Here is a 14,022-nt window from a genome sequence, read left to right as displayed (position 1 = left end):
CCAGCTCACTCTCTGTCTATCCCAGCCCCATTTCTCCCTTCATCCTCTGTAGCAATCCTCAGTGCTCCCCGGCACTGTCCTCCACCCTCGCCTTCTGCCTCTGAGATTACAGCAACTTCCTTTTCTGTGTACAGGCTACATGCTGGGCGGTTATCACAGTTGTTCCCCTTCGTTCTCACATTCTTCTCTTTTGTCCACATGCTAATCTTACAGAGGTGCTTTTAGTCCTTTGTTTTTGCAGTACTGGGGATTAAATCTAGGGACTTGTGTATGCTGGGTAAGCGCTCTGCCACTGAGTCACATCCCAGCCTGTCAACTCTGGGGTTTGTTGGGTTTAATTGAGACAGAGTTTCTATCCTGAAACTCACTATGTAGACCAGGCTGGACTCAAACTCAAAGATCCGCCTGCCTCTGTCCTAAATTCTGGGATTACAGGCTTGCGCCACCACCACCCAGCACTAAGCCCAGCTCTAACTGTGCTTTATTTATTTCATGTATATGATGCTCTATCTGAACGTACACCTACATGCCAGAAGAGGGCTCAATATCTCATTACAGATGGTTGTGAGCCACCATGTGGGTTCTGGGAATTGAACTTGGGACTTCTGGAAGAGCAACCAGTCCTCTTAACCACCGAGCCATCTCTCCAACCCTTAACTGCATTTTAAAGAACTGTAAATGAAGGCTCAGAGTAGTCACCTACTGTGTCCTAGTTTTATTTCTCTTGTTCTAACTAAATACCCTGACCAAAAGCAACTTAGAGGAGAATGGACTTATTTTTAGCACACGATTCCAGGCTCCAGGCCATCACTGGGTGGAAGTTAAGGCAGCAGGAACTTAAGACAAGTCACGTGACAACCACAGTCAAAAGAGGAGAGAAGTACACGCGTGCCCACTTGATTGTTCGGGATTTGTACACGCGTGCCCACTTACTTGTTAGGGCTTTCTACACTCTTAGACAGTTCAGGCCCCCTGACCTAGGGAATGCCACCTCCAACAGTCGGTGGGGCCTGCCTACGTCAATGAACTTATTTAGGACTATCCTTCACAGACATGTGAGCTACCAACTGAAACTGAGCGTCACACCCATCATAAGCTGAAAAGCAGTAGAACAGTCTCAGTAAGTCGATGCTGCCTCTGTGAGCTGTATTATGCCCTCGTGGCCAGAACAAAATAGATGTCCATGGTGTCAGGTTTGTGAGGCAGTGGAGATTAATGTGGGCTGGGCCTAGTGGCACCTGGTTGTAATGCTAGCACTTGGGAGACTGGTTCAGGAGAATGAAGAATTGAAAGACAGCCCACGCTTCATAGTGAGACCTTGTGTCAAAAAAAAAAAAAAAAACCAAACAGGTGTGTGTGTATGTGTGTGTGTGCATGTGTGCTTGTGCATGCATATTTGATATATGTGCTTAGGTAATATTAGAATTTGTTGAGTGTTCATTTGTGGCTATTTTTTAAAAATAAAAATTTTGTTTCCTTTTTAGGTGTATGTGTCTGTGTGTGTGTGTCTGTGTATGGGTGTGTGTGTCTGTGTATGGGTGAGAGTGTGTGTATCTGTGTATGTGTGTGTGTGTCTGTGTATGGGTATGTGTGTGTCTGTGTATGGGTGTGTGTGTCTGTGTGTGAGTATGTGTGTCTGTGTATGGGTGTGTGTGTGTCTGTGTATGGGTGTGTGAATATGCTTTCAGATGCCCATGGAGCCAGAAGCATTGGGTGCCCTGGAGCTGGAGTTAAAGGCAGATGTTCTGTGTGGGTTCTGGGAACTGGACTCCAATCCTCAGCAAGAGCAGTGTGCCCTCTTAACCGCTAAGCCACATCTCTAGCCCCCCAGCTCTTCTTTTCTTTGTTCCGTTGTTAGGGACAGGGTCTCAGTAGCCCCCCAGTTCTTCTTTTCTTTGTTCCATTGTTAGAGACAGGGTCTCAGTAGCTCTGGCTGACCTCTAACTACGCAGCTCACCTTGAGTCTCTGCTCCTCCTGCTCCACCACCTGAGTGCTAGGAGTGCGGCTGTGCACTGCCGCAGCCGGGTTATTCTCTGTAAGTTTTTCCATGTTCCTGGGAGGCAGGGATCGAAATGGTCATCACTGTAGCACTTGGAGAAACTGAGGCTCAGAGAAGTTAGGGCCAATTCCTGAGAACACAGCAAGTGAGATATGAAGCTGAGATTCAAACATATGCCACCTCACACTTCATACACACAGTGAGTGTCCTTGAGTAGCAACTGAGTGCAAGGCATGGCAGGGACTGTGGAGAAAAAGGACAGAGCTCAGGTAATGTTGTGCTCACAACTTAATCCCAAGTCCTAATCCCTTCCAAGAAGGAAATGAGAAGCTGTTATGAGGACTGGGCATGTAGCTGGGTGGTGATTACTTGCCTAGCCTGTGCAGGGCCATGGTTTAACCACACACACACAGAGACACATGCATGGTCATGCATAAACACACACACACACCGAGAAACATAGACACACACAGAGACACATACACACAGACACACACTGAGAAACACAGACACACACAGAGACACATGTACAGATACACACCAAGACACACAGACACTCACTGAGAAACACTGACACACACAGAGACACACACAGACAGACACACACACAGACAGACACACACAGAGAAACATGCACAGACATGCATAGACACACACACACACACCCCGAGAAACACAGACACACACATAGAAACACAGACACATACAGAAACACAAACACACGCACACATAGACATACACAGAGACACATGCACACACACAGAGACACACTGGGACACACAGACACACATATACAGACATACACACACATAAAAACACACACAGACATAGACACACACACATATATACACACACAGACATATACATACAAAGACACACACAGACACATACACAGACACACACAGATGCTATGGGGATTATGTCACTGCTCTGCTGACCAATTGTGAGGGACTATTTGGCCAGTTCCTCCACCCTCCAAGAGAGTGAGCTTCACCCTGCCCCGCCCTCCTCTCCAACTCTGTCCCCTGGGCCAAACAGTTCCTCACAATTGGTCAGCGGAGCAGTGACAGAATTCTTTTTTTTTTTTTTTTTTTTTTTTGGTTTTTCAAGACAGGGTTTCTTTGTGGTTTTGGAGCCTGTCCTGGAACTAGCTCTTGTAGACCAGGCTGGTCTCGAACTCACAGAGATCCGCCTGCCTCTGCCTCCCAAGTGCTGGGATTAAAGGTGTGCGCCACCACCGCCCAGACAGTGACAGAATTCTTGCAGGACACAGAGACACACATACACAGACAGACAAGACAGATGCACAGACAGACACCATGCACACACGGTGTTATGAGAGACAATAATGAGAGAAAATGAGGTAAGGAATGCGATCCAGGCAGGATGAGGCTTGTGTGAGGGAACGAGCTGTGAGTGACAGTTGCACATACAGAGGGAGAATGGTCTGGAGGCAGCAAGCACATACATGAGCGAGGGCCCGGGGGTAGGCGCAGATGGGATGGTGTTCAGAAGTAGCTACAGGGGCCAGCGAGACACCTGGTAAAGATGTCACTAAGCCTGATACTGTGAGTTTGGTCCCAGAGCCCCACATGGAGAAGGAGAGAACCAGTCCTGCATGGCACAGAATTGATTAAATAATTGATCTAGTTTAAAAGAAATAACTATAGATAGTTTATCTGTGGTTGTGTGTCAGACACTGTTTAATCCCGTGAATTAAAAGATCCCCATTGGACAGATTAAAAAACAAAAACAAAACAAAAAGAAACAAAAACCCAAGCAGGTGGAATTTGGGAAGCAGAAGCAGGTGGATCTCTGTGAGTTCAAGACAATTCTGGCCTATAAAGCAAGTTCCAGGCCAGCTGTAGCCAAAAAAAAAAAAAAAAAAAAAAAAAAAAGAAAAGAAAGAAAGAACAAAAAGGAAAAGAGGGGCTGGAGAGATGGCTCAGCCTTTGAGAGCACTGGCTGCTCTTCCAGAGGTCCTGAGTTCACTTCCCAGCACCCACATGGTGGCTCACAACTCTCTGCAGCTCCAGTTCCAGGGTCCTACACCCTCACACAGACATATATTCAGGCAAAACACCAATGTACATTAAAATAAAAAATAAATTTTAAAAAAAGAAAGGGGGAAAAACTAAAAGGGGTAGGGTTGGGAGAGACAACTCTAGTTAAGGAAACAGACAGACTCTTCTTCCAGAGGTTTTATGCCCAGCTCCCAAATAGTGGCTCACAACCATCTGTAACTTTAGTCATAGGGCATGCACTGCCCTCTTCTGGTATGCATGGGCACGGCACTACACATGTGATACACAGACATACAGGTAGGCAGAGCACTCATACATATAAATAAGAATAAAGTTTACAATTTTTTAGAAAAAAATAGCTGGTCTGTAGTGGCTCATGCCTGTAATCCCAGCACTTGGGAGGCAGGGGCAGGCAGATCACTGAATTCCAGGCTAGGATGGTCTACAGAGTGAGTTCCAGAACAGCCTGGGCTACATAGAGAAACCTTACCTTGAAAAACCAACAACAATAAGACCAAAAACAAAGAGAAACTGACCCCTCCTATTTTTTAAGAAAAATTAAAAAAAGAAAAAAAAAAAAAACCAGGAATAGCAAGATGCACCCAGTGGCTAAAAGCAGTGACTGATCTTGGGGAGGATCTGCAGGTTCAGTTTCGAGCACCCACACGCAGCTCACAACCACCAATAATTGCGACTCTAAGGGATCTGGCGCCCTCTTCTGGCATTTAACAACACTGTACACATATGGCTCAGTCACAGGCAGAACACCCATAGAGAAAATGATAAAATAATATTTTTTAATTAAAAAATTAAAAAAGAGAAAGAAAACACCAACCTTGAGGCCTAGAGAGGTTGTTTTGCATAAGGCCACACAGATAGAGGCTCCACTGTGTTCCTTGAATCCCCTCTCCCGCCAGACGTGAACATGGAGGCTCCAGATGAGAAGTCCATCCTCACCTATGTGGTCTCCTTCTACCACTACTTCTCCAAGATGAAGGCTCTGGCTGTGGAGGGAAAGCGGATTGGGAAGGTAGGAGGGAGCCAAGAAACGGGGGAGGGCGGAGACCTTAGGAACGGCTCCTGGGTCTCAGAGATTAAGTCTCTATAGCGATGCCCAGAGCCATCAGGACAGTCCATCCCCTCTTTACAACGGAACCAGACTCCGTACCTTGTACTTGGAGTTTTCTCTGTGTGGAATGAGGCTGACTCTCCCTTTTTTGCTGGATCAGGTCCTGGACCAAGTGTTGGAAGTGGACAAGATCATAGAGCGCTACGAGGAGCTGGCAGCGGAGCTGCTGGCCTGGATCCACCGCACCGTGGGCCTCATCAGCAACCAGAAGTTCGCCAACTCCTTGAGTGGGGTGCAGCAGCAGCTGCAGGCGTTCACCGCCTACTGTACGCTGGAGAAGCCCGTCAAGTGAGGCTCGGCTCCCGAGTGGAGGGGTGGTGATGGGCGCTGAGACGGGGACCCTGAACTCATGCCTCCTCAGGTTTCAGGAGAAGGGGAACCTGGAGGTGCTACTCTTCAGTATCCAGAGCAAACTGCGAGCCCACAACCGGCGCCTCTTTGTGCCTCGGGAAGGCTGTGGCATCTGGGATATTGACAAGGTGAGTGCCTTAGTTTGGGTTTATTGCTGTGACCACAGGGACTCTTATAAAGGAAAACATTTAACTGGATAGCGTACAGTTCAGAGGTTTAGTCCATTATCATTATGGAGGGGAACATGGTGGCGTGCAAGCAGACGTGGTGATGGAGGAGCTGAGAATTCTCCATCAGGATGACAGACAGCAGGAAGAGTGAGTTGAGGGGCCTGGCTTGAGCATCTGCAACCTCAAAGCCTGCCCCAATAACACTTCCTCCTACAAGACCACACCCACTCCGACAAGGCCACATCTCCTAACAGCGCCACTCCCTAGGGGCTTATGGGGGTGATTCAAACCACTACAGTGAGGTTGGGGACATACGGGAGAGACAAGGTGGCATCATGGCATTGTACAGGTTCCCATTATAGAATCACGGACTGAATGTTCATTCTGCCAGTTTTCCAGGAGCAGGCAGTGGTTTGGTTGGTTTTTGTTGTTTTGTTTGTTTTTCTTCTAATTTGCTTGAAGGTGCCATATGTGCTGTGAGTGGCTTCCGACAGAAAAGTCAGGATCACTAAGCAGGGGACAGTTGCTGGAATCTAAGTACCTCCTCCTGTCTTCCCCCAGGCATGGGGCGACCTGGAGAAGGCAGAACACGAGCGAGAGGCGGCCCTCAGAGCTGAGCTCATCCGACAGGAGAAGTTGGAACTCTTGGCTCAAAGGTTTGACCACAAGGTGGCCATGAGGGAAAGCTGGCTAAACGAGAACCAGCGCCTGGTCTCCCAGGTACAAGGGTGGACCAGGCTGTGGTGTGGGGTGTAGGGTGTAGGGGGTACAGGGGATGGAGGGGGTGGGGTTGGAGGGGGTGGAGGGGGTGGGAGTGGTTGGGGTAGAGGGAGTGGAGGGGGTAGAGGGGGTGTGGGGTGTAGGGCGTGGGGAGGTGTAGGGGTGTAGGGTATAGGGGGGTGTAGGGGGTGTAGGGGTGTGGGGTGTGTGGGGTGGAGGGGGTACAGGGGGTGGAGGTGAGAAGACCTCATTGCCTTGGGACTCAAAATGGAGAACAGGGAAGGCTGGTTTAGCTTTTTAGATGACAAAGGAGGATTGGAAGGGACGTCCTGAGAGATCCGTGAAGGAAATGGGTCTGAGTTTTGAGGTGACAGGAGAGTGAAGTTGATCTTGAGGAGGGGGGAAATTGTTCCCCCTTCCACATAGGAGGAATGTGTAAGTTGAGTAAGTGAAGATGGAGATTGTAGGTGGTGTCCAGGGTAACTTCAGAGAATAGAACTGGTCTCCTAAGTAAGCGGATGGGGCAAATCTGATCCTCATTCTCCAGGACGATGCAAAGATGGGGTTGTATTCTGGGTAACAAGTTCACAGGCAGACAAACGAGAGGAGAATAAGGCTGATCTCTAGAGTAACTGGGCAAGGTAGGCTGGTTTCTAGAGTAACCAGGGAATGTGGGGCTAGTCTCCAGTGTAACAAGAGTGGGGAGTGAACTGATCTCCAGGGCAACTAGAAAAGGTGTTCTGTTGTTGAGAGACTATGATGGGTCTGGTTTCCAAGGCAGCAGGAGAAGGTAGGTTTGATTTCTAGGGTAACTGGAGGTGGGCGGGACTGGTCTCCAAGGTAACAAATGAAGACGACCGGTTTCTAAGGTAACTGAATAGGGTGAGGCTAGTCTCTAGGTTAACAGTGGGACTGACTTCCAAGGTCACCAGTGTGGGTGGGGTTGGTCTCCAGAATCACAAGGAGGACTGATGTCGTGCAGAAGTTATCTGGGCTGGTCTCTGGGATGAGGAAGCTGCAGGCTTGAGCCCTGAGATGATAAGGGGAGAGTTGCTAGGGTCATTTTGGGTCAAGGCAGCAGGTGGGCTGCAGAAGCAGCATGGTAAGTGTCTGTGGCCTGCGACTGCCCAGGACAACTTCGGCTATGAGCTGCCAGCGGTGGAGGCAGCCATGAAGAAGCACGAAGCCATCGAGGCCGATATTGCAGCCTATGAGGAACGGGTTCAGGGTGTGGCGGAGCTGGCCCAGGCGTTGGCAGCTGAAGGTTACTATGACGCCCGGCGGGTAGCAGCCCAGCGCGACAGTGTCCTTCGCCAGTGGGCCCTACTGACTGGGCTGGTGGGTGCCCGAAGGACCCGGCTGGAGCAGAATCTGGCCCTGCAAAAGGTCTTCCAGGAGATGGTCTACATGGTGGACTGGATGGAGGAGATGCAGGTGAGGACCTGATGAGCGGCCTCTGAGTCGGGGCTCAGATGTTTGGAGGACAGGGGAGGATGCAGATTCTGAGGGCTGGCGCAGAGGTAGAGATGTGGGAGGAAAAAGACAGAGATGAAGAGGAAGCCACAGGGTGGAGATGTGGCTCAGTTGGTACAGTGCTTGTCTGCCATGGGTCCACCCCAGCACCACCTACAGTTGGGCATGGTAGTGCACACCTGTGACCCTAGCACTCAGGAGGTGGGGGACATCCTCAAGGTCATCCTCAGCTACTTAGAGTGTTCAATAAAATAAAATAAGACTACAGTGCTGGTGCACACCTTTAATTCCAGTACTTGGGAGACAGGGGCAGGTGGATTTCTGTGAGTTTGAGGTCAGCCTGGTCTACAGAGAGATTTCCATGACAGCCATTGCTACACAGAGAAATCTTGTTTTGAAAAGCAAGCAAACAAACAAACAAAAAAGTTCAGCAAGATAGCTCAGCAGGTAAAGGTGTTTGCTATCAAGCCTGGTGAGCTGATTCAATCTCCAGGACTCATCTGATAGAGGGAGAGAGCCAGCTCCCCAAATTGTCCTCTGACGTCCTTGCAAATGTGCACATTTGTGCCTGTGCAGCACAGTAAATAAGTAAACAAATGCAGCAAAAGCAGAAGTGAGACGGTGCGACAGGTGAAGTCGCTCACCCTGAAGGTGCTGGAACCCGCGTGGAAGGGAGAACTGACCAAAGAGTTGCCCTTTGACCTTCACACGCATGTTTTGGCTTGAGTGCCCCCAGTGTCACACATGTGCGTACCCCCACACCCCATGCAACACATAAACACATCCCACACACATCCCATATACCACATATACACCATACACTCTCCATATACCATACACACAACCCCACACACATTACAAACACACATGCACACATACACATCACACACACCCCATACATCACACACACCCCATACACCACACACGTACACCACACACCCCATACACCATACACAGTTACATACATATACATGCACACACATCACACACATATGTACACACATACACACACTCCACACACCCTATACCCCATACACACTTAATTCACCACAAGCCTCCCACACACATATACACACACATACACACCACACACACACATACTCTCTGCACACCTGGTACACCACACACACCATACACACACACAAACACCCCACATACTCATACACACATATGTGCACACCACACACAGAGACCACACACGCACATCCCATATACCACACACCCACATACCACACACACAGAAAAGCAGACGGATATCTGGCTAGAGGGAAAACACCTGGATAGAGTGAGTCAGCTTGGAGAAGAGATGTCTACCAAAGATAGATGGGGAGAGAGAGAGTGGCCCTGAGCGATGACAGTGGTGAACTCAGTGCTGTCTCCTGGCAGACTCAGCTGCTGTCTCGGGAATGTGGGCAGCATCTGGTGGAGGCTGATGACCTGCTGCAGAAGCATGGACTCCTGGAGGGGGACATCGCAGCCCAGAGTGAGCGGGTGGAGGCCCTCAATGCCGCAGCCCTGAGGTTCTCTCAGTTGCAGGGTGAGTCTGGGGAATGGAAGGGGGAGTCTTTTGTGCTGGAGGCATGGAGGACTCCTGAGAGATGAGGGGGGAGGGAGGGAGGGAAGAGAGGAAGGGAGGGAGGGAGGTCTCCCCGTTCTTGGAGGCATCTAAGTAGAGTATAGGATCTCGCTTGGTTAGGAAGATCATGGGGGTGCCAATGCCAAGTGGAGTATTGGACCACGAAATTTTTATCCTGCTTTGTGGTTATATGGAAATACCTTTCTTGTTTTGAACATGAATGTGCTAAGTTTTTCACAACTTACTCTCAGTTAACACCATAAAACAACAACATCAAACGTACAAAGAGTTGAGGATATGCCCAGTGTGGGGGCGCACACCTGTAATCCCCGCACTTGGGAGGCAGAAGCAGGAGGATCTCTGAGTTCGAGGCAGCCTGGTCTATAGAGTGAATTCCAGGACAGCCAGGGCTACATGGAGAAACCCTGTCTCATTTTTTTTGTTTGTTTTTAGATTTATTTTTTGTCTGCATGTATGTATGTATGTATGTATGTATGTATGTATGTATGTATGTACCTCATATATGCCTGATGACCTTGGCGGTCAGAAGAAAGCACTGAATCCCCTTAAACTGTAGTTATGAATGGTTGTGAGCTGCCATGTGGGTGCTGTGCATTGAACCGGGGTCCTCTGCAGAGATGCTCTTAACCATGAGTGATCTTTCCAGCCCCTCGTGACTTAGCATCCCAACCATTCTTATTTGTGTAGGTGTAACAAGTAGAGGCTCCCGCAGTTGACAATAGCACTTAGTTCCCTCAGCTGGCTGAGGGGATGCAGGGGTCATTGTGGTTTGCACAGCCACCTTGATTTTGTCTGTGCGCAGGAGTGCCTGTGAGTGGACTTGCTTTTGTTCTACTGCACTGTGGTCCGGGAATGGCTTCTGTGATGGTGTTCTGATTCTTGTCTGATGTTTGTCTGCTAGCCCTGAGTGTTGACAGCCTTTTCTTTCATGAGAAAACTGAAGCCCACACTTCAGAGCTTGCAAGATGATGGAGAAGTTTCTCACTCTTATTGGGAATGTGCTGTTTCCTAAGAGCAAATTTGGGTTGGGGATGTGGCTAAGTGGGGGAGTTCTACCTCGCACGCAGGAGGCCCAGGTTCAGTCCTTCCCACCAGCAGTGTGGTGGTCACTGTAGGTCTTGACGTGGAAGACGGAGACATGAGGATTGGAAACTTGAGGTCATCTTTGGCTATACAGAGAGTTCAAGGCATTTGGAGTTACTTGACTTCCTATCTCAAAAGAAGAAAGAGGGAAGGAGGGAGGGAGGGAGGGAGGGAGAGAGAGAGAGAGAGAGAGAGAGAGAGGAAGAGAGAGAGGAAGAGGGAGCATTGAATTTTTTTCCTGATCCTGGTGGCTGTCCTGATTTCCACCCAAACTCCTGTTGCCCACATCATGCCCTCAGAGGAGGCTGTTGAGGTCATCTCTTGCCTTAGGGATGAATATCCAGGTCTCCCCTGCCCTCCTCTTGTGACTTCCCAGCCCCTGAGGTGACCAGTAGCAGCACCAGGGTACAACAAAGAGGATATGGGCTGTGTTGTCATGGTGACGGAGTACTACTAATCCAGAGCATCTCTTGATCGACCCTGCCCCTTTTGAATGCTGGGGATTGGACCCAGGACTTTGGACACACTGAGTGGGTGGCCCCCAGCTGCTCACAGGCGCCCTCTGAGCAAATGCTCTGATGCTGGGCTAGGCTGTGCCTCTCTGATGCTGGGCTATTCTGTGCTTCTCTGATGCTGGGCTATGCTGCGCCTCTCTGATGCTGGGCTATGCTCTGCCTCTCTGATGCTGGGCTATGTTGCGCCTCCTTTTTATTTTTTATTTTGACACAGGGCCTCACTAAGGTGCTCAGCCTAGCCTTGAACTCACTTTGTAACAAGGACAGTTTCCTAAATAGTTGAGCCACTTAGCTTGACTTTAAAGATATTTTTAAAGATTAATTTTATGTGTGCGTGTGTGCCTGTGTGAGTGTGGGTGCCCGTGGAGGACAGAATTGGGCATCAAATCCCGTGTAGCTGCAGTTACAGTCAGTTTGTGAGCCAACTGGGAACCCAACTCAGGTCACTTTGGAACAGCAAAAGTGCTCTTAACTGTGGAGCCATCTTTCCAGCCTCCTTTTATTTTTTAGATTTTTTAGACAGGGTCTTGTCATGAAGTCCAGGATGGCTTTGAACTTGCAATCCCTTTGCCCCCACCTCCCAAACTCTGGGATTACAGGCATGCACTATTGACTGTATTTGCTCCATCAAAGACAGGTTGACAGTTAAATGAATTTCACAATTTTTCTACGTAAGAACTAGGGACTATGGAGGAAGTAAAATTATTCGAGGAAAAAGAGTTCACGGGACGGCATGGTGGCACACATCTTTAATCCCATTATTAGAGAGGCTAGTGGCAGGTGGACCTTGAGAGTTCGAGGCCAGCCCGGTCTTCATAGTGAATTATGGGACAGCCAGAGCTACATAGCAAGACCCTGTTTAAAAAAACCAAGCCAAACAAAACCAAAAACCAACCAAACAGAAAACCACGTTAATAGATGAGGCAAGGAGAGGGAATCCTGAACACTTCCTGAAGGGCAAGGAAGTTACACTTAGCCCGTTTCCAGGAAAACAGTATTTACATTCTCAAATACACATCTGAGAAGCTTGGAACCCATCAGTCAGCTGCACGTCACCCCATTCACCGAGCTCTGCCCTGTTGTTTGGAATGTGGAATGTGGTAATTAATGAAGGAGATGGTCCTTACCGGCCCGAAGGGAACCATTGCCCTAAAGAAAGACTAAACAGGTGGTAGCATTCCACGGTCGGAAGGTTGAGGTAGCCGGTGAGAAGGCTGAGAATCCAGTGCTTGCTCCAAACTTGGGGTGTTCAGGAAGCCTTAGGACGGGGTGACACGGGCTCGCGCCTCTTCCTATCCTCTCCTTCCCCTGCCCCAGGCTATCAGCCCTGCGATCCTCAGGTCATTTGTAACCGCGTGAACCACGTGCACGGCTGTCTGGCGGAGCTGCAGGATCAGGCGGCGCGGCGACGCGCGGAGCTGGAGGCTTCGCGGAGCCTGTGGGCGCTGCTGCAGGAGCTGGAGGAGGCGGAGAGTTGGGCCCGGGACAAAGAGCGCCTCCTAGAGGCCACGAGCGGCAGTGGCGGCGCGGCGGGCACGGCGGGAGGCGCGCACGACCTGTCCAGCACCGCTCGCCTGCTGGCGCAGCACAAGATCCTGCTGGGCGAACTGGGCGGCCGGCGGACGCTGTTGCAGCAGGCGCTGCGACGCGGAGAGGAGCTGGCGGCGGCGGGTGGCTCCGTGGGCCCGGGCGCTGAGCCCTTGCACTTGGCCAGCCTGGCGGAGCGCGCGGCGAGCGCCCGGCGTCGGTGGCAGCGGCTGGAAGAGGCGGCTGCGCGCCGGGAACGAAGGTTGCAGGAGGCGCGGGCTCTGCATCAGTTCGGCGCGGACCTAGACGGGCTCCTGGACTGGCTTCGCGACGCGTATCGCCTGGCAGCGGCCGGCGATTTCGGTCACGACGAGGCGTCCAGCCGTCGCCTGGCACGCCAGCACCGCGCTCTCACCGGGGAGGTGGAAGCGCATCGCGGCCCTGTGAGTGGCCTGCGGCGCCAGCTGGCGGCACTGGGAGGAGCCAGTGGCGCTGGGCCGCTAGTGGTGGCGCTGCAAGTGCGTGTGGTGGAAGCCGAGCAGTTGTTCGCCGAGGTGACCGAGGTGGCCGCGCTGCGACGCCAGTGGCTGCGGGACGCGCTCGCCGTGTACCGTATGTTCGGCGAGGTGCACGCGTGCGAGTTGTGGATCGGTGAGAAAGAGCAGTGGCTGCTGGCCATGCGTGTACCCGATTCCCTCGACGACGTTGAGGTGGTGCAGCACCGGTGAGCGAACACGTGAAAGACCCTCATGACCCCTTGCTCACACACCCAACCTCACAATGCTTTGGTTCAACAATTCACACGGGGCCAACCCCAGCTTTATTCTTCATCAGCTTTGTGACTGCCTTACACTCTGGACCTCGGTTTGCCCATGTATCAAATAGGGTGGGCATCATTGCCTATGTCTTACGCTTGTGGGGAACAGGAAATGAGTTCACAATGTGAAAGACCTAGCAAATGCTTTCGGGGTGCAGAGCTTCCCACAACCACTTGCTACTGTTGTTTATATTCACAGAGCACACATATTGACAGACCCTTCCAACCTGGCCCGTGTCTGGGTCTCCCATTAAGACAGATGTCATCTTTCTAGCTCCTAACGAGGCTCCCATCCTGAAGCACACCTTTAATCCCAGCACAGGCAGGCAGATCTCTGTGAATTCGAGGCCAGTCTGGTCTACATGATGAGTTCCAGAACAGCCAAAGCTACATAGTGAGACCCTGCCTCAAAAATTAAAAATAAATCAATAATCCTGGCCTGACATATGGAGGGCAGGTTGAGGGAGGTGACAGTGGCAGCTGAGTTGGGCGCAGAAGAAGAGGCCAAGTAGATATAGACCATGGGGGAATCGTGATCTGGGGCAGTTCTCCAAAATAAGATCTAGGGGTCAGGGGGCTTGGGAGCTGTGAGCTAGGGGGTCAGGGGAGGACTGCA

At 50.7% G+C, this 14,022-nt stretch overlaps 1 protein-coding gene across 3 annotated transcripts in view; it reads left to right on the top strand.

Annotated features, from left to right (window-relative positions):
- Window positions 1-14,022, top strand: part of Sptbn4 (spectrin beta, non-erythrocytic 4) — an 86,818-nt gene that overhangs the window by 23,189 nt on the left and 49,607 nt on the right. For all 3 annotated transcript variants that reach the window (XM_057755964.1, XM_057755954.1, XM_057755972.1), the window contains 7 exons: window positions 4,942-5,054; window positions 5,254-5,441; window positions 5,515-5,632; window positions 6,236-6,394; window positions 7,526-7,828; window positions 9,254-9,404; window positions 12,380-13,313. In XM_057755964.1, the coding sequence (XP_057611947.1) occupies window positions 4,942-5,054; window positions 5,254-5,441; window positions 5,515-5,632; window positions 6,236-6,394; window positions 7,526-7,828; window positions 9,254-9,404; window positions 12,380-13,313 (1,966 nt within the window). The remainder of the gene's footprint in view (window positions 1-4,941; window positions 5,055-5,253; window positions 5,442-5,514; window positions 5,633-6,235; window positions 6,395-7,525; window positions 7,829-9,253; window positions 9,405-12,379; window positions 13,314-14,022) is intronic.

The sequence above is a fragment of the Chionomys nivalis genome, chromosome 2, assembly GCF_950005125.1.
Source record: "Chionomys nivalis chromosome 2, mChiNiv1.1, whole genome shotgun sequence".
NCBI classification, from domain to species: domain Eukaryota; kingdom Metazoa; phylum Chordata; class Mammalia; order Rodentia; family Cricetidae; genus Chionomys; species Chionomys nivalis.
This window is presented reverse-complemented; position numbering and strand designations above follow the sequence as displayed.